The 23889-nt window shown below is 40.5% G+C and overlaps 1 protein-coding gene across 4 annotated transcripts in view; it reads right to left on the bottom strand.

Moving 5' to 3' along the window:
- gli1 (GLI family zinc finger 1) overlaps positions 1-23889 on the bottom strand; it is an 81730-nt gene that overhangs the window by 17685 nt on the left and 40156 nt on the right. For all 4 annotated transcript variants that reach the window (XM_012869364.3, XM_012869365.3, XM_012869366.3 and 1 more), the window contains exon 2: positions 4274-4383. In XM_012869364.3, the coding sequence (XP_012724818.2) occupies positions 4274-4344 (71 nt within the window). In that variant the 5' untranslated portion in view covers positions 4345-4383. The remainder of the gene's footprint in view (positions 1-4273; positions 4384-23889) is intronic.

Below are 23889 nucleotides of genomic sequence, written 5' to 3'. Positions count from 1 at the left end.
AATTTGACCTGCCGTAGGTCAAAGCTCGGTTTGAAACAGATGAAGGAAAAACTAGCTTGCTTTGATCAGCAGCCAACTGATTAGTGCATCCCGAGCTCTGAAAGAGTTGGACTCTGACAAACAGTCCTCTCAGGGCCTTTTAAATGACGCTCGTCTCATAGTTGATGTAATGCTGCTCATCCGCCACTAGATGATGCATCTCCCTAATCTTGGTCCAAACTGTGGAAATTTACCAATCTGGGTTTCCCCTTCAAGAGAAGAAAAAGTGAGGCTTGGATTTTTCCAGCCTTCCTATACATTTCAATGGATGCTCTGACGCGCCAAATCTGCCTCTGCACTTTTCCTTCCGCCTCTCGGTCTCTTTCGCTCCTCTGCATCGTCCTCTGCTCCTCTGTCGTCCTTTCACTCCTTTCTTTCCCAACGACGTGTATTCCACACAGGAACTTAATCTGTCCTTTCTAATCCACTGTGCTACCCCCCTATTCTCCATGCTCCCTTCTTTTCTATTTCGCCATTCATCCCTTCAGTTGTACTTTTCTGTTTCTCCCCCTCTCTCTCTCTCTCTCTCCCCCCCTCAATCCTTTCTGTCTTGTTCTATCTTCTCTTCCTCTAATTCTCCCTTCCTCCCTCTGCCTCTCTCCCTCTGTCCTGCTCAGCCACCTTTCTCTCCAACTCTCCCTAATTCTCCCTCTCTCTGGGTAACCTGAGTGGGGCGCGAGGCAGTCATGCAGAGCGCAGCGGGGCCTGGTCAGCCTGTAATTAGCAGCTGTCAGAGAGAGGCCGAGTCCACCCGCAACCTGGGTGGCATGAGCAAGGGAGGAGAGGAGAGGAGAGGAGAGGAGAGGAGAGGAGGGAGCGAGCGGCTGAGCTAGTGCTGTGTCCACAACAACCTAGCACAGACCTGGCCTTCTGCATCCTCACGATATTTGATTGGAACAGGAAAAGCTTCTTGATCTCCAGGAGGAATGCTGAATAGAAATGTTATACATAATCTCTCTGATTTTGCTCTTCTGTACCAGGCTGAAAGAAAGGGGGGGGGGGGGGGGGGGGGGCTCAGTTCCCTACAGGTTACATCCTTAGAGTAAAATAAGATCTGGAGTTATAATCTCAATTAAAAAAATAAATGCCTGATGAAAAGGTGTGGAAATATTTTACAGGAAGTTAAACTGATGGACAAACTGCCTTAATTATAGCACTGTTTTGATAATTTGACTAATGTTAAATGAAAGGTTAGTTTATTTCAATAAAAAATACAAATCTACTGTACCCGAAGAGTAAGTTAAAACCGTAAAAAGACAGAATTTTTTCCCTATCTTTTTGTAAATGTCCTTTTCTGGCGGCTTAGGCAAACAGCATGGATGGTCAATGGCAGCTATTCCCAACAAAAGTGGGAATATTATATATTCTATATGTTGCAGTATGGACTTTAATAAATTAATGGCCCAATGCTCCGAACCTGGTTTTGCTGCATACTCCTGTCATTCATTCTCAAGATGATCCTACAGTTTGACTCTGTCTGAAATAAAGTGGACTTACTGGACATACTAAGGACTAATTTTATGGAAGGTTTTTTAAAATAATGCCAACAGGAGAGACACAAGGATGAATATGTTTTGTTGACATGCAAATGTGAGCAAGGAAAGAAGCGTCAAAGAGCACACGATATGAACAAATTTCCTTGTTATTACGTTGGAAATATTTACAATCCAAAAGTAGGATAGGAGATGAAGAGTCCGATCAAATAAATAAGTAACAAGCAAAGTTTCTTCACTATTGTATTTCTAAAGAGGGGAGAACAACCAACAGCCCAATACCCACCAAAATGTTTTTTTATCAGACAATATTTAACCTCAGAGCCTGGAAACAGCCTCAGAGGACCCCTTAAAATGGAAAAAAAACAGTAAACTCTTCAAATAACACTCTGCAAGATATGTGGAAAACAGTTTGAGTTAAATATTACCATCCCTACAGATATTTATGATGATACCAGCAGAATCTTATATTTCAACACACTACAAAAACGGACCTAAAAATAAGTAAAATTATCTTAAAATGTGTGTTCTTGTCCTAGATTTGAGCAGGTAAATAAGATTATCTGCCAATAGAATGAGTATTTTGACCCTTAAAATAAGATAATTAGACATCCTGCTCTTAAAGTAAGATGATGGAGATGGATTGTTCCTATGTTAAGTGCAAAAATCTTATTCCATTAGCAGATAATCTTATTTACCCGCTCAAATCAAGGACAGATACACTCATTATAAGAACATTTTACTTATTTTTAGTTCCGTTTTTGCAGTGCAGAGACAGTCATGATCAGCGCTGAATAATATATTATACCACAGTGTAATCAGAATATTAAAGTGTCAATACAAGTCCAAAGAACCGCTTGAACGTGACGTGTTTTAGGCTATAACTTCTCACGTCTCTTGCATTCAAAGTCTACCAATAGCACATTTTGCCAGCTGCTAAGTCCTTCATCCCACACCCGATCCAGATTTTAGTCACTAAACGGAAAAAAAACAAGAACATATAAAAAGTGAATCCATGGCAGAATCTCTGGTTGAGGCCAAACTTTCCATTTCTTTAAGACAACAACATGAAGGCTACTACATTTTGAGGTTTTAGGATAACTTTGTGGCTATATACCCTTAAACAAACATTTCATACCTAAACTCCATAAAGCGCCTGTTGAGTGCCCTCACTCTTTACTCAGTCTCCAACCTGGTTAATATGAAGATTTCTACCAAGGAAGTTGGGAGAAAAATGAAAACAGTAAATGGACCCTACTTCCCCAACATAATTGAGAGCTTTAACTACTGTCAATACTGAAAGAAGAATTGAAATGTTTGTTTAAATATGAGCTGTTGCTTCCCTATCTTTAACAAATATTTGAAATACTACAAAATATATACAACATGCATCGTGGAGGTACACTCACCAGCCACTTTATTAGGAAAATATTCCTCCTAACAGGTTGGACCTCCACTTGCCTTTAGAAATGCCGTATATTTTCGTGACATTGATTCAACAAGATGTTTCGGAAACATTCAGAAATTCTGGTCCCGAATGACTTGATAGCGTCACACTGCTGCTGAAGTTTCAATGCCTGAACATACAGTACATGTTTCAAATCTGCCAATCCACCTCATCGCACAGGACTGTAAATGCATTTTGGCAACAGTGAACTCACCACCATGTTTGACTTACAGCCATAAGATGGATTAAGCTTTGTGATGTAGTGCATTTTAGCTGCTAGAAGTAGCCTTCAGAAGATGCATGGCTGGACATGGTCTGCAAAAATACTCAGGTAGGCTGTGGCATTTAAATGATGGCACTAAGATGCCAGAAGTGTGCCAATAACTTATCCAACGCACGCTTACATCACCAACACCGGGCTGAATAATTGGTCAGGATGCTTTCATACACTGAATTCTGGCCTACCATCTGGTAGCTAAATCTGAACCTGAGACTCGTTAAACCAGGCAACATTTTCTAGGCTATTGTCCTATTTTGGTGAGGCTGTATGAACTGTAGCCTTGGTTTCCTCTTCTTAGCTGACTGGAGTCGCAACCAGCGTGATCTTTTGCTGCGCACCTGCTATTTGGTTCGTGCTGTTGTGTATTCAGAGATGATATTCTCTCTTTTTCAGGATATTCTTTGTTCACCTTGGCTCTGGGTGAAAATATCAATACATCAGCATTTTTCAAAGTACTCAGACCAACAACAATGTCCTGTTTCAATCCCTCAAGTCCCCTTTATTCCTCGTTCTGATGTGTGATTCAAAGTCGTCTCTGACACAAATTGGTTTCTTTAATGCAATTAAGCAACTAAAGGGTGTTGCCATTCGATTGGCTCATGTGCTATTTGCGTTGACAAACAGTTGAATAAGGTGGCTGGTGAGGGCAGAAGAGTGAATTGGTTGGATACAAGTAAGGAAAAAATATATAACACAAGTCCAAAACTGCAACACTTGGAAGACTTAAAGAGTTTCCCAACGTGCTTTTATCCCCAAGATCGAAACCTTGTCTTTACTTCCTGTCCGATAACTGTGCATATCTGCTCAGAATATACATCTATAACCAATACATCTTTTTAGTATGCACTAATAACTCAGCCAGGTAGATATGCCCAATAGTAATTGTTAGAATATAAACACATTAAGATTTGTATTTATGGTCCTGAAAACAAAAATAAGGCCGGTGCTGCAAAGTTTCTCGGCTGTAGCTGCTGAACAACTGCGAGCACACGGAAGATTGGTATGTTGTTTTACCCTCTGGAGGGCTGGCTGGGTGAGGTCTCATAGTAATACAGCCCCTGATGTGGCTGCATGTCCACTGGCATTGGAGCTCAGAGACCTACTGCTCCCCTTACAGCCTGGACCTGCAACACAGAGACAAGGACAAGGTTAGACCGAGGAGAGGAAACACAAACAAACCCAACCCAAGCGAACAAAACCAAACTCCACCAGAAAGAAAAAGGCCAAATACACACAATTGTGGTCAGGGGAAAAAAAATACATACGTAGGATGTTAATAACAGACCGAACCAACGTAAGAAAAACAGTTTAAGGAGAAAATAAACTCTGTAAAGGTTGAGTCATGTTTATTTTAAACTGTTAGTATAAAATACTAAATCCATCACTCATGTATGAGTAACAAAGATAAAGTAAGGAGAAAAGGGATTTGAACCATTATATATTGTAAACATACAGAATATGGGCAAGAAGTTAAACTGGAGCTGCTGAGTTGAGATTTTCTGCTCATTCTCTCTTCAAATAGGGTGTCAGATTGGAACAATATGAAAAGAAAATCGTTCTGCTTTTATTACAAGGTGTAAAAAAAAGTCTCAGTTTTGTCAGAAACACAAAAGTTAACATGCACAAGTCATGATCAAGTGGTGTTTAAGCCCTGCTTAAGAGTTGACGACTTGCCATCTGGGCAAAAGAGAAAAGAATTGGTAAAATTCTTGACGTTAAAGGGGGCCTGTTATGCAAAATTAACTTTTTGCGATATTTGGGTCCATTTTGGCTCTGCGCTGTCCAGGTATGGATCCAAGCACAAAAAAAAAACCCATCCAGCCATTTTTTTGGCAATAAGTAAATGTTTTGGTGGCGCCTGGAAAACAAGCCATTTCAAAAACCTCCCGATTATTTTGTCACAATCGGAGGACACTGCCCGTCACCTAGCAACCCAAGTGGAGCCCCGCCCCCTTCATCAGCTGGTTTTACTGCTGTATGTGCTGTACAAAGGCTGTCTGGCCTGAACGTGAGCACAAGCTAACAATAGGCGACTACTAGCCAGCTACTATTTATCTGCATAGGCCAAAATAGATAGAACCGAGGAGGCGAACTGTAATTATCTGAGAATGATTTTGTGTATAAAAAATGTAATGAACATATTTGGTGCAGCCCATAGACCTATCCTAACTTCTATCCTTCTAAATAATAGGTCCCCTTTAAATAATTATGCTCTGAAAACAATATTTTTGTTCTGAGTGGGGAATGAGCATGGTCCTAGAAAGTGAAGGTGACTCATTCATCAACATGACATCCTCTGTATGATAGAAAAGGTATAGCAAGCTAGAAATTGGCTGGTAACTCCAATCGGCTCCTTCTCAGCTGGATCGGCCCTACTGAGAGACCGTCCTGTCAGAAACGCATAAATCCAACCTTTATCCAATCAGAGAGCACACGCCGAAATAAGCACAACCCGGTCTTGCTCTTTCTAAACGAAGAGTCAACACTAACTAGTCCCAGTGTCAGCGAGATCTTTAAAAAACGTAGTCAGAAGTAAGACAGAGATACAAGAAAAGCTTTCTAAGACACACCAACACATTCCTGCCGTTCATTCAGACTGCGAAAGAGCGTAAGAAAGGGTTAGACTATCGGGAGGCAACAGCTATGTTTTATCCTTTTGAGGTTTTAACCTCTGTAGTGCAACATGTTGGATTTGGAAATGCTTGCATGCTTTTAGCAATCTCCCATTTAATAGTTTACATTCTCTAATAGAACTGTACACAAGATCAATCCATTCATTATATTAATTTGTCTGTGCAAAGTTGCGGGGGTGCAAGTCACCAGTCCATCACAGGGCAACACAAAAGGCTAAAATAGTGTTTATTTTAACTATATATCATTCTCTAATACAGAATGATAAACATAACATTATCAGTTTGCTCAAACACATTTATAAAGATAACCGGACAAAAGCCTGCGCATCACAGCTTGCATGCAAGACACACACACACACGTGCACAAAAGAAGGTGGTCTCGGTTTAGCGTTTAAACCCTTCAAAGGCCAAAAAAAAATTTGAAGACGCTCGCAATTTAAACTGAGTAACAGAGAAGAACAACACAGGCTTTTGTGTGGGACCAATATTAGGAGGGCATCTTTCACCAGGACTGTGTGTTGTAAGGTAACTCCAGCCAAGGGACCTCTGGAACAAAGACCTGCTCATTACATCCAACCACATCAGTGTAACCACTAATAGCAGCAGTGTGTGAGTTTAAAAGAAAAAAAAAAGTAATTATAACCAAATAAGAAAAAAAAGGAGAGAGCTTAAAAAAAAATAGAAAAACATGTAATCTTAGCATGTACCACGTCAAAAGTCTCAACCTTTAGGATGAAATCTTAATCACGAATGCGGAAACAAAACGTCCCCCTGGTTCAGCTTTTGTAACAAGGGTCCCAACCTAAAACGGGACAGCTCCTGTCCGCGGCACATCAACGCTCTAGGGTTTCCACTACGACAGGTTGCCAGGCCTTCACGTGGCAGCACAAGTGTTAAAAGGGCAGCGGGGACCTATTTAAGCCCAACTAGTCACCGAGGGGGAGATTTGCTCCAAAAGTTAGCAAGTGTCTACATCACATGTGCGGTCCGAGACTGATTGAGCACATTCAGCGCAGCCTTTGGATGTGTGCGTGATAATTAGCCCGTGGTGCTAAATAGAGATCTTGCCGAGCACCTCAGCTGTCCAGAGCTAATAAATACCACGCTGGGACCCCCAGCCCTCTACGTGCGCACACTCACACTCACACACACACACACACACACACACACACACACTGTCACAGCTGTTTGTCCCGACAGGGGGTCGCGTAATGATCCGGTGGCCACCAAGCCTACAGGGGATGTGCGAGGCAGAGTGTGTGTGTGTGTGTGTGTGTGTGTGTGTGTGTGTGTGGCGGAGTGGTGAACCGTTTTTTTTTTTCTGCGTAAACCCGGTAGCAAATGTGGTGGAGGAGAGAGAATTTACAGCAGCAAATTCATATATATGTGTGCGCGAGTGTGTGTTGGATAAATGGTGGTCGAGCTCAGAGAAAAAGCTGCATAATGTATGAGCCAACCTGCGAAGAAGCAAGGTGGAATTTTTTTTTATATGTTTGCTGCTGGATCCCCCGAGGAGGGAAGCAGAGAGAAAAAAAAAAAAAAAAAAGTGTGAAGGTCTTACTGTTACTCAGCTGCATGCACACGCTAAACAGAACGTTGTGTATTTCATTTGCATGAAACACAACTTGCTCTTTTGTGTGGGGGAAAAAAAAAAAAAGTTTGCAGAAATAAAAATGCTAATCCAGTATGAGAAGCCCTCCCATTTTTTTTTTTTTTAATTCAGCTCGCATAACAGCAAAATAAATCTGGTGGTAGAAATATTAGAAACTTCTGTCATACCTTCAGGATCCTGTGTGCACCTTCTGATTTTTGTTGTGTTGTGAAAGGAAAAAGATTGGTTGCACTTTCTGCGATCACCGTATATGGAAATGAAGTATTGTGGAAACGTTTATCATGCAGTCCTTTAAAGTAATCTTGAGCTACAGTGTTTGCAGACTTTCTTCTGAGGTTTATCACTAGACTTGGGCGTTTTTTACCAGTCGGGCTTTAAACACTTTAACAGCAATAAATTAGGACAAACAGAGAACAAAACTAACAAAACAGGACTAAAAAACTCTCTATATGACCGATAATGGGTACAGTATTTGAATGTCATGTTTTTAAGAAGTAGAAAAAAAATCTAGCACAAAAAATAATGTTACAAATTAGATTTTTTTTTCAGGGTTCACATTAAAGTTAAACCCAAACAAAGAAAGACGTTGGAGGTCATGTTTGATTATCCAATATGTTTAACACAACCCCATTTTAACCTCATTCTGCCATCAGCAGACGTCTTTCTGCTGATGGCACAAATACTTTCACATTTCTACTGGATTTTTGGGGTTGTTGAAACAGAAACAAACACCATCTTTTCAGCAAAACTTTCCTCAATGACAACTTTTTAGCTAAGGCCGCTGGGGAACCACGGTATTGGTGATAAAATATAACTTTCTGTCATCGAACTCTGTTATATTTTGGTATTTTTAATAGATTCAGCAAAAGAAAGGCGAATAAATGTTTCACAGGTCGACTCCTTCAGTCTGAAGCTCCGTCAGGCATAAATTACTAGAGCTGGAGTTTAATTCAATTTTCAATTAAATTTGATTTATATAGCGCCAATTCATGACATGTCATCTCAAGGCATTTTCCAAAATCAAATTCAATCATATTATACAGATTGGATCAGATTATACAGATTGGTCAGAAAGTTTCCTATCTAAAGAAACCCAGTAGATTGCATCACTCCTCATGAGCGAGTGTAGAGCCACGGAGGACAGTCGTCTGCATTGTCGATAGCTTTGCAGCAATCCCTTATACTGAGCACACATGAAGCGACAGAGAGGGAAACTCCCCTTTTAATAGGGAGAAAAACCTCCAGCAGAGCCAGAACCAGGCTCAGTGTGAACAGCCATCTGCCTCGACAGACTGGGAGTTAGAGAAGACAGAGCAGAGACACAGAAAGTACAGAAGCACACATTGATCCAGGAATCCTTTCTAAGTTATATGGTAATACAGGATGATCTGTTAAGTTCCTTAATAAATGCAAATGTATTACTTCAACAATGATGAGGTCATGGAGTAAAAAATTGTGAGAAGCAGCCAAGGTCCAAAGAAAAAGTCCAGAAAGTCTACAGGAAGATGGGCTGATCATCCCCACCAGAAGATGACCAGAAAGTCTGACTCCTTGGAAAGTAAAACGAAGTGAAGGATGACTCAAGACTCTTGTATATTTTAGTATGCACCGACGAATGCACTTGCGCACCATGCTGACACAGGTGTCAAAGCGCCGTGCTACTATTTTTCTGTGAAAAACTCAGAGGGTGTAGGCTCTCTGTGGTGCTGCGTTTGAGGGAGACTGGACAGCAGCGTATTAAAAAAAAAAAACCCCAAGGCCCATAAATCAGGCGGCTGACCAAACAAGCCCGCTCGGCTTTGGCACCACAGAAAGCTGGGGAGAAACCGAGGAGCTGAGGACGAGGACAGGATGTCCAGCCACCGTCTACACCCAGAAACCTCCTCATTCAAACACCGCGCTAACCCTGAAACATCACAGGCTGTAGAGCAGGACACAGAGACAGGTCTAAAATCTCCAGGTTTTTGCAATAAAAAAAAAAAAAATAGGACCAGGAAAAATTATTTCAAAACTTTAATGTATATAATGTGACATTCATCCTGGGAATTCAACTAAAAAAACCTTTAGAAAGAACAAAAGCAATCAGAATAATCTTGATTCTGCTAGGATTGTGCACAATCAATGAATTGCATTTACCATAGCATCCTTATTTATAAAGAGCTTAAAAACAGCCAACAGCTGAAACAAAGTGCTGTACATTACTACAAGCTAAAACACATCCATTAAAAAAATTATAAATAAGTAAATAAAAAAATATTGATTTTTATATATTTGGTCTATGTATTTAAAAAAGTATGAAATTCTTTCCGTAACATGTAAAGAAAAGTCAAAGGAAGGTTGTGAGTTGTGAAAAGTTAATATACTTATTTTCTTTCACAGCAGTGCAGCCGACTGCTCAGGCTCTAAGGTGTTCATTGTGTTCATCAGAGAGTCAGCCTGGGGAAAGGAACTGTCTCTCTGACGGCTGGTTTTTGCAAATACTGCTCTGTATAGCACCAACGTGAAGATAAAAGTCTAAACTACAATAACCTGGTTGCATAAACGTGAACACCCTCAAGCCAGTACTTTTATTGAAACACCTTTTGATTTAATTTCAGCATCCAGTCCTCTGTGGTAGGAGTTTATCAGCTTCCTACATATTGACCTGGCAATATTTGGCCATTCTGAATTGAAAAAGTTCTCCAGAGGTTGTCCACAGGTTTCTTCAGCAGCGCTTGCAGGTGTTCAGTCAAATTATTCTGTGGACTACGCTTATCCCATTACAAAAGTTGAATTTCCTTCTATTAAGCTGTTCTTTTTATATGCTTGGATTCACAGTAATGGTAAAAACAACAGCTCTCCACCACAACTGAAGGGTTGGCCCAGCCAAAAGTATCCAGTTTCCATATTGTCCCCTTTGTCATATGTTTTCTCCCCACATGCACGATTAACTTTGCTCAACAGCGGTGCATATGCAATGCTGTGAGATTCTTGTACCTTCTCCTGAAAGAGAGATGATTTTGATCTTTTTTTTTTCTCCCCTGTCTCTCTTTAAACCTGGGGTTTAGCCGTAGGATGCAAGTGAGCTAATGTCAAGAAAGTTCCTACTAGACCAGCTGAGCTTTGTTCAGATTCACTATACATTTGTTGGGAACTATAGAAGGCTGAAATAAAGTCAAAACTTGCTTCAAAAAGTTATTACCTTAGGGATGTGCAAATGTGTGTATTAAGGTTACTGCATCCTTTAAAATCTTTGCACTTTTTGGATTATAGTGTGTCACAGTATATGTGGAAAAAGTTGTTGAAATGATATATCACAAAGTCATTCTTATCACATCACCAAAAGCCTGGCATCTTCACAGAGGTATGTAGACCTTTGGGAACCACTGTGTCTGTCTCATCTTTGCCAATATTTCATAGTGGGGTAAAATAAAAGTTGCCTAGTAAATCTCCAGAACAGTCTTACATGCTGTGTTTGTGTCTCTGTTTTGTCTCTTGTTCACTCACTATGTCCTTGCTTCCCCTCTCCCCCTCTTCCTCTGTCATGTTTGGCGTCAGTTTGTACATAATACCTTACCAGCAATAAAATAAATCATCATGGGCTTATAGGTATAAAAGCCTCACTTGGAAAACCAAATATGTTTGACAAAACTATGGCAGCCAGAGCATCATTCTGTTTGCCATGAAGCTGGACATGACAAAAGGGTAAAAAAGCAAACCTTCGGGGCAACTTACCATGGCTATCAATCATTGAATGCCAAAAACAACAAAGATCATCAATTTCGCATCAGTTTCACACAAACAAACAAACGAAAAAAGACTCGCTGTACGTTTAGAGTTTGCTGGAAGCTGATCCTTAGTCCAGGTCTCATGTTTTTTGCAGTCTTTGACAGGTTTTTCTTGCAGATTTGGCTCCATTTGGCTCCATCTATCTAAGTAAACTCTTGAAAGCTTCCCATTCCTTGTTGAAGAAAAGCGTCCCCATAGCATGATGCTGCCATCAACGTGTTTCACAGCAAGGAAAGCGTGTTCAGGGTATCAGAGTTGGCTACTCGAGACAGTATTTTACAGGTAGCACAAAAAAATCAATTCTGGTTTCTTGTGACCAATGCACCTTCTGCTTCTGTTTGCTTTTCCCCTACAAAGCTTGCAACAAACTGCAAAACAAAAACTTTATCCCTGACCTGTCTTCATGGTGCTTTGTGTTCTCTAACAAATCTTTCAAGGCCCTCACAGAACAGCTGGATTTATACAGCGCTTAACGACGAACAGGTACAGCTTCTGGAAGCAAATGGTGGCCTTTATCAGAGCAAAATATGCTGAATGCAAATACACAGCAGACCTTTCAGATAATTTTATTTTACATTTTGTAAAGAATCAAAGATATGTTCCTTCCACTTCAAAACAAAGTGTTGCCCAAAAATAAAACGTTGACATCTAAGGTTGTGTTGCGAGAAAATATGAAAACTTCCAAGAGCATCAAATGGTTGCGAAAGGTACTATATATGTGTACGTATAAAAAGATCATAACCCATCTACGAACAGTAAATGTTAGTGAGAGGGAATCACATTTACTGTAAAGTTTTACTTAATGTTCACTTAATTCCTGGATCAGGACACACACATCAGCAATAGATTAAGAGACAAAATGATAATTATTAAAAGAAATCTGCATTCAGCTTTGTTAGCATGTAGTCAAAGGAACTTTGATTTTGCTTTTTTTCAGTATTTTTGATTCCTTTAACTGAGATCTCCCTCATATACTCTGATCAGCATCCTTCAGTTCCCGTGTATCACCAGCTGTGAAGTTATACATGATTCATGTCTCCTCTCTGCTCCTCTTTCACACTTCAAGCATTACTAAGTTCAAAATAAAGAACAATGCCTGTTTAGGGAAACGTACGACTTGAGTATGACTTTAACACTAATGGTCTATGGAGTCCCAGCAGATTGAGTTCTCCGCTGATAGTTTGCAGTTTGTGTCACACACAAAGGCAAACATTGTTTGGGCTTGCCCTGTTTGACCATTTGGGACATTCTCATAAAGTGCGGGTCCTCCTCCTCCCTCGGAGGACGTCTCCAGAGAGGACAGACATTTTCACAGGTCACTGCTCGTGTCAGACAAAAGGTCTGATGCGGCTCTACGCTCTTTTTTTTTTTCTCTCTTGGGTGTAACTCTAAACTGGGACTCCCAATTACCTTCCTCAAACAATATATGAAACGAATCATAATGAAATGCCCTTTCCTCCTTGGCTCGTATCTTTTTTAAATCTCAAGAGAATATCGTTTCTTTGGAATAGTCTATAACTTTGTCAGCTTTTACGTACACCAGTTATATTAAACAAATTTTGACTAACACCTCTGGAGCTGGTTCCATGCTTTGTAAGCCCCAAAGTATTTAGCTTCTTCTGCCCCCCAGCCTCCATTTTTTTTTTCGTCGTCTCATTCCGCCTTTTCCACTGCTCTGTATCTCTGAACTATCTCCTGCTCCCTCGTCTCCCCCCGCTGCCTCCACCCTCTCCCTCCTTCCCTCTCTCTCTTGCTCATTCCTGCGAGCTCGGCCCTCCCCCTCCTGGCTGAGCAGCAGCAGTCGAGGTGGGTGTTCTCTGGCTGTTATGACTTGAGAGACGATAATGGCAGCTATAATGTAGCCAGCCATTCCTGATGTGGCTGGGTTTGTGGGGGATTCTGTTGTGTTAGCGCTGGAGACCGAGCATGGGAGGGAGGCAGGGGTGGGAGGGATGGGGGGGGGGTGAGAAGGCGGGGCTCAGGCCCTTGGCCAACCGCGGCTCAGTTTCTACTTCGTTTCTTGCCCCCCTCCTGTTTCTTTCCCTCCTCTGACACTGAATTTTTCTGGCCCTGTTGTTTTCCTTTGGTGGTAAACTTTGTTTTTAAGTTCTGCCTTTGTTTTTGTAACCCCCACTCTTCTCTTTTTCCTGTCTTTCTCCCCCGCTCACCCTTCCCTGTGTTTTTTACCCCCCCCCCCTCCTTTTTTTTTTCACCCAGACTGAGTGAATTACTCACAGCTGCTGTGCTGTAATGTGATGGGGGCCAATGGCGTGACCACCGAAAGGCCACGGGGATGGAGACATCACTGTACTGTACAATAAGCTGCACTCACTGACTTGCTGCAAGGCAGATTAACGTCATATCCAATCATCACCAGCAGTTATAAGTTTGATTTGAAATGGTTTTTAATCGCAAGTGTAAGGCAGACATTCTCCAAAGAATGTCGACCATACAGTGCACATCACATTCCTTGTAAAGATTGATAAAAAGCCTTAAAAGGGTTGTTTTCCTTTTATCGCAGCAACACAATCTTAAAATGACAATTTTCCAAAAAACTCCCAACCTTTTATTTGAGTACAATTTAAATCAAGGATTTCCTGATGCCGTGCACTTTAATAATGTTCCCAGGACCTTTGAGTAAGAAGAAATCCCACAGCATCATAGATCCTGAGATGCATTTTCACAAATTCATCTTCTGTTTCATGTCAGAAGCGGCAAACCAGTACCACTGGTTAGGGTTAGTTAGAGCTTTTCAGAAACAAGTAGTACTTGTTTCTGAAAAGCTCAATCCTAGTCTTATTTGAAAAATAAATCACAGTTCCAGGTAAAGTACCAGTAGAGTTGAGCAAACTCTGAATGTTGCATTTGTGATGGTAGGAATGAAATGCCTACCTCTGAAACACACAGTTGCTATGAAGATAAGTCTAATGACTGTTGTGGATTCTTGGTGAAGCCAAAGTGTATTTTGTGTCTTTAATTGGTATACATTATCTGTCTTCGTTTTTCTACTTTCCTGTAAAGCACTTTGAATTACATTGTCAATAAATAGTACCATATAAATAAACTTCCTGTCCTGGAAGCAACTCTTTGCAACAGTTCTTCAACATTGGAGATCTTTCTTTACCTGCTTTACCACCATCTTCATTATGCGTAGAGGTAAAATAAAAAGGGTCTTCATTCAATTTATTTCAAGCAGTTTAATTATTGCTCTGAATGTACATATTAGCGCATTTAAAGCTATAGCTGGTAATCCTGTTCAGAAACACTTTTTGGTATACTGGGTGAAATGGTCTTTCCATCCTGATAAATGAAAATTAGATCTCTGTGGGAGCAGCAGGACTGTAAAAACTCTGACCAATCCCTGCCAATCAGTCTGAATTGCAGACATCAAATAGTAGGTTCTCTTGTCTTTACAATTTTGTAGAACGGCTAAAAGATGCCTCTGTCATTTTTATTTTATATTAATTATTAGTAAGGGGCATAAATGTGGCACTGATGTTTTTTATCAATAGCATTTGACTTTTTTTTATCCCTACTGATTAAAGGCACTCAAATAAGTAGAACGTTTCAAACTTTTTCATGTGTGTGATCATACTATTGCAATGAAAGATGAATTTACTCAAACGGTTTTTAGATATCTTGACGGAGGTCCACATACCCTCAGCGAGCTCTGTAAATAAACCTTGATCACTGTAGTAAAAAAATTCAGTAAGATGTGACATTTCTTCGGTCATTTTACTGGAACTGGCTTTCAATGAAAGTGAGACGAGATTACAGCCGAGATAAACTGTCTGAGTTTGCACTACAAGGAAATATCTGGCATATTACAGTTTTCACGATGAACAACCTAAAATAATCTAAAAATGAAGCAATACATTTAAGATGAATATATTTTCACTAAACAGCAACAGGAAGAAAGCATAATATTGTCAGTCCCGAACTTCTGCATGACAATGACCTGTCTCTTTATTATCTGTTTCTCCACAGATTAACACTAAAGCATTGAGTTCTGTCTGATTTTCAGCACAGAGGCTTTTCTCTGATTAAAAAAAGTAGGATATTTTTTTGTATTTACAAAGGTAGTAGCAAAGCTCCCAAAGCCTGTACTGCAAACAGAAAAGCTGCTTCACATCCTTTGCTCGTGGTCTGGATGTTTGCTTCATTTATTTCCCCTATTTCGTAGCTACATTCAAATTGTTGTACCGACAGCAACAAAAACAAAACTATTATCAAAGAAGTTATCAGCCATTCTCTATCACTTGAAAAGAAATACAGATTTCCACAGCTTTCTTTCTGCAGAATGTCCTGGCTCCTCAGGACATGCAGATACACATTTTTCCCCCTCATACATGCCTTTACACAAATGCCAAGAAGCCTTCTTGATATCGAAAAAACAAAAATCCCAATCATTCAGCATGATTTATAATTCCCAACATACTGTGAAAGATCTGACATCCCTGTGCAGCAAACTTAACCTGGCAAGCCAGATTGACAATGTAGCATTCTCCGTTCAACACATTACAAATCTGGAACTGCTCCCATTGACTCCGTTCGGGGAAAGGAGGGACATTCAGCAGAACTTTCCGAGCTGATTGGGTGCAGCAACCACATGTTGGTTTTAGCCAGTCACGGTATCAAACGAAAATGTAAGCAGCAGGCGCCATAAGAAACCATGTTATGCTGGTCAAGGCCCTTCTTCTGCTGTTCTTCTTTCAAAAAAGAAATTGTGGATTCTGACAAAACAGATGTGATAGCAGCAGCTACGCGCGTGTCCTCCTGCATTACCATGTTTATTTGGGTGCAGCTGTGGGCTTGTCGGTCCTTGCTTTCATCACAGCTGGTACGTCGAGCCTTAAACCACAACATGATTGGCCCGAACCGTTTTTGGTTTGAAACGATTGAAATGGGACTGAGACAAGACGGATTCTTGTGTGTTTGTGAACAAAAAAATACGGAAGTATAGCAAAAATTCAGCTTGCTGGAAAGGTTACAGCAAACTTACCAAAGCACATAAAACACTCATAACTCATGGAAGATGCTGCACAGACAAGATGTTTCTGGGATATTATGACGAACAAGTCAAGCCGTAGACTTAATGCTGCTGGGTACCTGGGATTATATTCCAGAGGCGGTGAGATTGATCTCTGACCTCAACACCATTCATTTTTTTTTTTTTTTTTTGGCTAGCCTGACTAAGACACACCATAATCAAACACCTTGTTTAATACATTTTTTGCTCACTAGTTTACAATCCTTTTAACAGAACGGCACTTTGACATGACTAAAGTAGTACGTTGTCAGTAAGATTTTCCTTTGCGGGTGGCAACAGTTTACACATCACGCCATCTCGGTTCCTTGGATTCCTCGCCTCCTAGTGACGATCTACAGTACTACTGCTCTCTTGGATTGAAGGAGGAAATCAAGAAAATAAAAATGGTGGCGCCCGTAACATTCAGGAAGTTATGTTTGATTATATTTCGTTGTTTGCGGAGAGTCAGGCGAAGACGGCAACTTTTGGTGAATTTACTTGATAGAGTCGGCTTTTGGGAAGTGGATAAGACAAACTAACGTCTAATAAGGATTTACAGATGCAGGAAACAACGACAGACGCTGAGGTTCATCACACTGCTAAGCAGAATCATCACTGGAGATCGTGTGTCACGGTAGGAAAGCTAGTATTTTTATGAATGTCTGAAATGTCAGCTGACTGTAAGGAGATGACGTGGTCTGCTCATGTGCTCTTTGTTATCTGAGAACCGGGCTACTGAAAAACCGGGCCGAGCTCACACATGGAACTGTTCTCGGCACGGTTAAAAAGGGGTAGTGTAAACGGGGGTAAGAGATACAGGACAAACAATCACGCATGCACACTCTTGCCAGATGGATGTAGTTTCGCCGAGCTCCTCACACGGCGCCAACACATCCATCTGGAATCGCTGCCACTGGGAGGGATTTCAACACCACATAAAATGGACGAGCCAATCAGGATCGCTGGGCGGGATTTTCGTAGATGTGACGAATCAGAGAAGCAACTGTTTGGATTCAGACAACAATGGCGACTCGCAGCGAGGAAGCAAGCGGTAACATTGATGCTGCTGTTTCATCAGTGTTGTTCAATCTACCGAATATTAATTCTTTAAAAGAACACCAGAGAAAAGCTTTGAAAGCGTGGAAACGATGGTTTTGGCCTTCTCCCGGCCAGGAATGGCAAAGGCTTGATCTTCCCTAATGTCAGCGTCACGGGTTGATTCCGATGTGAGCGGTTGAAGTAGCACGTCAGTAAAGATGACGGACAAGTGGTTTAACCAATCATATGCAAGCATTTTTGATAAGGCCCCTCCTTCTGAAACACATCTCCAACGGAGCAATCCTAGATGGATGTGTGGAGCTCTGAGGAACGAAATTCATCTGGCGAGAGTCAGGTTACCACCGTACAGCCCCTACTTTAAATTAGTTATTCCCAAAGTTTGGGTGGGGACTCGAGTACGTCAAAATATCCAGTATAGGGTCTTGATTTAATCTTTTAAAAAAACATGCTGCAACAACTGATTATTGCATATTCTGGAAAAAAAGAGTCTGGAATGCTGTTAGTTTGTAGATCGAGACCGAAGAAGGTGAGGAAACAATGCTTCAAGAACCTTTATTTTTTAGAAGAAAACTAATAAGTTATAATTCGTTAGCACTGCTGTGTGATCCAGTCTTCGAAAGCCTTTACTCTATGACCACTCCTTGTCAGCACCTTAATCCCTGTTTCAATCACCACAGATTTAGATGTCTAATATCCCTGCAGAGAAAGGCCGTGCAGAGAAAGCTGTGGTGGTGACCGTCTCACTGCTGGGTCTCTCACCATCTTAAAACAGCAGAATGAAACATTGATCTCCCTGTTGCTACACAGTCTGAGTGACTGATGACAGACATCAAGGCACCAGGGGCTTCAGAAAAGCACCTCAACATGACGCACAATAGCAGAAACAGGAGGTAAAAATCTGCAGAATGAGTGAAACTGTTAGGCTCATAGCATAGTTTCACTGACAATACGATAAATAGTGCCACACCAAGAGAAAGTATTGTATTCATACACCTTGAGCATTGTGTATATTTTGTCATGTTAAAGTTAAAAAATTCTGCTTGTCTCTACCGCTTCTGCAGATAAACAGACTAAAGTCTTTGCATATTCTTTCTTTGCAAATCAGCCCAAGATCAGTCCGATTTATTTAGCATTTGTGATGCAGATTTAAGCCCTGCTCCATATTTTCCACTAGATTTAGTTTTGGGCTTTGACTGGACATATTTACTAAGTAGGTGAGCTCTGAAAGTTGCTGATTTTACAGGATCTTCTTTAGGGGTGTCAGAGAAAAAGGGGCTTAATTTAGTGAAATGATTGTCTACAGTTGGTGATACCACAGCTGACTATCTGACATATGTCGATGAATTAATTATATTAATTGCATATATTATTGGCCTTCATATTGCTGGTTTTTGATGGTCTGCTGTTCAGTATGATTTGGCTCATTATAATGCATAAAAGAGAAATATTTTTGATTGCCAGAACAAGGGAAGAAACTAGAATTTGACATTTCCTGACCTCTCTTTGACTGATGTTGTTTTTAATGTTTGTACTGATGATACAGACGTTTACCTGCAATAAACCTTAATGCTGAGATGTCAATTTGGTATATGCACCCACTCCAGTGAAGGTTGGACTCTACAGAGCTTATTGTACTCCTGTGTGCACTGCTCAGCTGTGGAGGAGCTAAAGAGAATATTTCATACAGAAACTCACTGTAGATTTTATTATTTTCTTCTTTTTACTTTGGACCCGTGTGTCTTCAGTAAAGCGAATGAACGAACAAATTAACTGAGCAATATAAATATATATCATAGCTTTTACATTTTTATTTGTAAAAAATAAAATAAAATTGAGAACCATGTCATTTTCCTTTCTCTTCAAAACCATGCAATTCTTTTGGAAATATCATGAAAAATCCCAATAAATTTAAAAAAAAAAGCTATAGCGGTGTGAATTCCTTTACAAAGGACTGTCTCTTAGCAGTGAGTTTAAAGCCCAGCCCACAACATTGTTATAATATGTGTCGGGCTATTTATTCAAATCAGTAAATTATGGCCTGAACACAGTCAGTAAACCATAATTTCGGTGCAAAAGTACGATTTTATGCCTTAGCTGCTGAGTCTTGATTACTGTTTTGTCACTGTTGGTTTGATTAGTCGGGGAACTGGTTGCGTTTGTTTTATGATTAGGTTCGGTTCAACTTTCATTGTTTCCATTTGCCTCAAGAAGCGCTGATTTGTAGCGTCAGCCGCTGAGCAGCTCCACCTCCTCAAAGGCCGTTCAGATGTTCTCCACCAACAGCTTTATCAAGTCAGCAGATGTGCAGCCACCGACACATGTGAGCCCGGTTCCTTCATCCTCCGTCTCTCTCCATAACTCACCACTCCTTCACTCTTTCATAATCCGAACTTTTCCTCTGTCCTCTTTCCAGGGCGCCCACCCACCATCCTCCACATACCGGTGGTTTTCCTGGTCTCCGCCCTCCTCTCTCTTTACCTCCATCTTACACACACACACTCGCGCCCACGCTACCATGTATATGTTTCTTTTCTCCCCGTCTACGAAGCCTAAAAGGCTCTTGTCGTCCTTTTATTGCGTCTGCTTAACTTCTGCCTGTGTCAACGAGGTAAAGCCCAAACTATGGGCATTGCTTTGAACTCATTTTAAGAGGAGAAATGGAGGAAATAAGGAGAGGAACAGAAGGGAGGGAAGATTGGATGGATAAAGCAGACGGGGAAAGGTTGATTCACGCAGCTGGGTCCCAGCTGTGGGCCGACACAGCTGAAAAAAAAGTTTACCATCTATAAAAAAGTTATAGCCAAACCCCTAGTAGTAAGAAAGAAAAATTAAGGTTTTACATTATAAATGCCATTTTTTCCCCCCACATTATTTTCTGACCCTACTCAACAATCTTCCGCAAACATCACCAAAAGTAAACCACTCCATGAAGAAAATCTCCAGATAAACTCTGAAACGGGAACCCACAGCAGTGAATAAAAACCAGATAATAATCTGTCTGATTTAAAGAAAAACCACAGAGATTATAAAGAAAAAATAATAATCCCAACAGTCTTGGGTGGGCAGGCGTATTTATAGCAAAGCCCGACGCTACTTACAATGTATCCGCTCGCCATATTACACAGCTGGAAACGAGGGAGGACACAGAGCGGAGGTGGAAAACTGACGAAACAAACAAAAAAAAAAAAAAGAAAATCAGAGACAGAGGGACTCCAGGAGATGGAGTTGGAGAGTGGTGCATGTGTGTGGCTAAAAAGCTGAAAGAGATGGAAAGACAGAGACATGACATGAGCACGCATTTGTGTGTTTATGTGTGCCCGTGTGTTTGTATTCGGTGTGTGGGAGAAACCGCAGCTCAGTCCCTCCAGAAGACGTCGAGGTCTGCAGGCCACCAGACGAACACAGTGACCACAGCGCTGAGAGGCTCTCAGCGAGAGGAAACAAGAAGACATACGACGCAGGAAAGACAGTTTTTTTAAACCAAACAGACAAGACTAATCAAGAGCCAGTTCCTTGGAGGCTGGCCAAGCCTCGTTTTTTTTTCTGCACTCAGCTCTGAGAGGTCTTTCCTGCGCAGGTGACTACAGACGACAACAAACTGAATGGACTGGTGGAGAAATACTGCAGAAATCTAGAGATTGATAGGTGAAAGGTTAATCTCTAAGATGTACCTCTCAGATGTCTGAGAGGTAGAATTCCCACCAGATTTAGCACCAAACCACACAAATCTTCCTCTTTCTTTCCCTGCAGCTCGCCATTAAAAGCTGTTCTGCTCATTAATTCGTTTCTTTGTGCTTTTGACGATACTGAGCTATTTGGAGCTAAAGATGTTAAATCATGTCTTACTCCAAACTCGTTGACTTTTTTTGCTGTAGTTATTTTGTTTAAAATGGAGGAATTGTACATTAGTTTGGTTGTTTTCAAAGGTTTCTTTGTGGCGTGTAGTACCTCTACCACATTGGCAAAAGCAACTCTTGCAGCAATGCATTGGAATAACAAATAGAACAAATAATTGATGTATCATTTTCAATTCAATTTTCAATTTTATTTATATAGCGCCAATTCATGAAACATGTCATCTCGAGGCACTTTACAAAGTCAGAATCAATCATATTATACAGATTGGTCAAAAATTTCCTATATAAGGGAACCAGTTGATTGCATCAAAGTCCCGAAAAGCAGCATTCACTCCTGGAGAAGCGTAGAGTTACAGGGAGAGTCGTCTGCATTCTCCATGGCTTTGCAGCAATCCCTCATACTGAGCAAGCATATCAAAGCATTATTTATATCAAAACATACCATTGAACATAATTGCATTTCTATTGGTAGGTTTGGATCAAGTAGTATCTTTTTGTATGCGAGTGATCAAACAGAATTGGGGAGGGTTGCAACATCGGTCACAACCAGAAGGAGGTGTCACCTGACGAATTAGTGGGGACTTCTTGTAAAACATTGTGCATCTCTTGTGGTCACTGGGCAAGAGGCGGGCTACACCCAGGACACACACTCACACCTAATTTAGAGAGCCCAATTAACCTAACAGTCATGTTTTTGGACAGTGGAAGGAAGCCAGAATAGGAGAGTGCCAATGCATGCACAGGGAGAATATGCAAACCATGCAGAAAGAACACCGCGCCGGGATTTGAACCGAGGAACTTCTTGCTGAGAGGCAACATTAGCTATGTCTCCATCCAATTGTCATGAAAAGTTTGAGTGAACTCTTAAAATTTTGCAAAAAAGAAGAAGATCTAGTGATTTGGAGTGAATACACTGCAAAAATAGAGCTAAAAAAAAGCTAAAAATTTCTTGAAGTTAGTGTGTTTGTCCTTGATTTGAGCAGATAAATAAGATTATCTTCAGTAGAATGAATATTTTGACCCATAAAATAAGATAATTAGATATATTGCACTTGGAATAAGATGATGGAGATGAGTTGTTCCTATTTTACGTGCATAAATCTTATTACATTGGCATATTATCTTATTTACCTGCTCAAATCAAGGATAAATGAACTCATTTTAAGAAAATTTTTGTTATTTTTAGTTCCGTTTTTGCAGTGTAAACCAGGCTATGCAAAGCGTAATTTCATCAGAGGTAGATGTTAGGCATGGCTGTAATAAACAGGAAGTAGGGGTTGCAAACTAGCATGGACCACATTTTCACTACGTCAGAACTTATTCGGCGAATGTGTTCGCACCTCACATTTTACATGTTTTTTACTTTTTCAGAAAAGTAAAAAACTTTTTTTTTTGCAAAACTGATGAAGTGATTTCAACTGATGCTGTTTCCATCAACCTTTTCTAATGCAATACTTCAAAATGCGCACAAAAAGATACATTGATATCACGGCTGGTGCTACCAACTGTGCCACTGCGCAGCCCTGCCTGTAGAAATGACAAGACAAAAACCGGGTTGTGTTTTAGTTAAAGTGGCTCCTTCCACTGACACTTGACTGAGATTGAGAATAAAACAAAAGAAGAATCAAATTTATGCTGGAAGGAACTTTTTTTGTTAACATAAACCGAATTGGTTCTTTGATTTTATGTTGAAACTGTTAGGAACCAGCTCTTGAACCACCCTTGGTTTAGCATGGAAGTTACTTTTGAGGAAAAACTCATAACGCTATTTTGGTGCCTATCAACGCTTCATTTCTAATCAAAGAAGCAGAATGTGAGGATTCTTTGCTGAAAACGAATGTAATCAGAGAGCCAGATTAGCATGTGTGCATCAAGTGTGAAGCCGTGCTGAACAGTACACTACTCAGTCTGACCAGCAACAGTTTCAAGGATTAGTTCTGTGACGTATGCTTGCAGTTGTATGCACACAGGGCTAAATTACATCTGTTTAGGTTTGCAGGAATAACCAAACATGAAAAGTGGGAACCTAACAAGACATTTCCGTTGTATGACAAAGTCTAACTGTTGTGTGAAAAATGTATTCTTTTATTTGCATAAACAGCTTTTCTGGAGCATGGTTGTTTGTCCTGTGTGCCTCTGTGTTGCCATGTGATCTCTATCTGTCCTAGATTTGAGCAGGTTAATAAAATGATCTGCCGATGGAATCAGACTTTTGCTCTTAAAATAGGAACAACTCATCTCCATCATCTTATTTCAAGTGCAGGATGTCTAATTATCTTATTTTCGGGGTCAGAATACTCATTCCATTGGCAGATAATATTATTTACCTGCTCAAATCTAGGAAAAAAACACACATTTTAAGAACCTTTTACTTATTTTTAGATCCGTTTTTGCAGCGTAGAAAATGGATGCATGGATCTTGAATGGATAAAATAGCTAAAAACAAACTGCATTGTGTCTGAATAGAAAATAAATAGCTGTATGTGAGCTAATTTACATTTTCCCAGCAGGCAAAACACAAGTGACACTGGTCTTTATAATTTCACCGTCTAATGAGTAAATAATCATACTTGTGCATGTCTGTGCGTGCAGTCTTAATGGAGGTTGTAGAATAATTCATTTATCTTCATTTAACATCAACCCTACAACCAGACATAGTACGCAGGCACAGA

This window comes from Fundulus heteroclitus, chromosome 20 (genome assembly GCF_011125445.2).
Source record: "Fundulus heteroclitus isolate FHET01 chromosome 20, MU-UCD_Fhet_4.1, whole genome shotgun sequence".
In the NCBI taxonomy this organism is placed as follows: domain Eukaryota; kingdom Metazoa; phylum Chordata; class Actinopteri; order Cyprinodontiformes; family Fundulidae; genus Fundulus; species Fundulus heteroclitus.
This window is presented reverse-complemented; position numbering and strand designations above follow the sequence as displayed.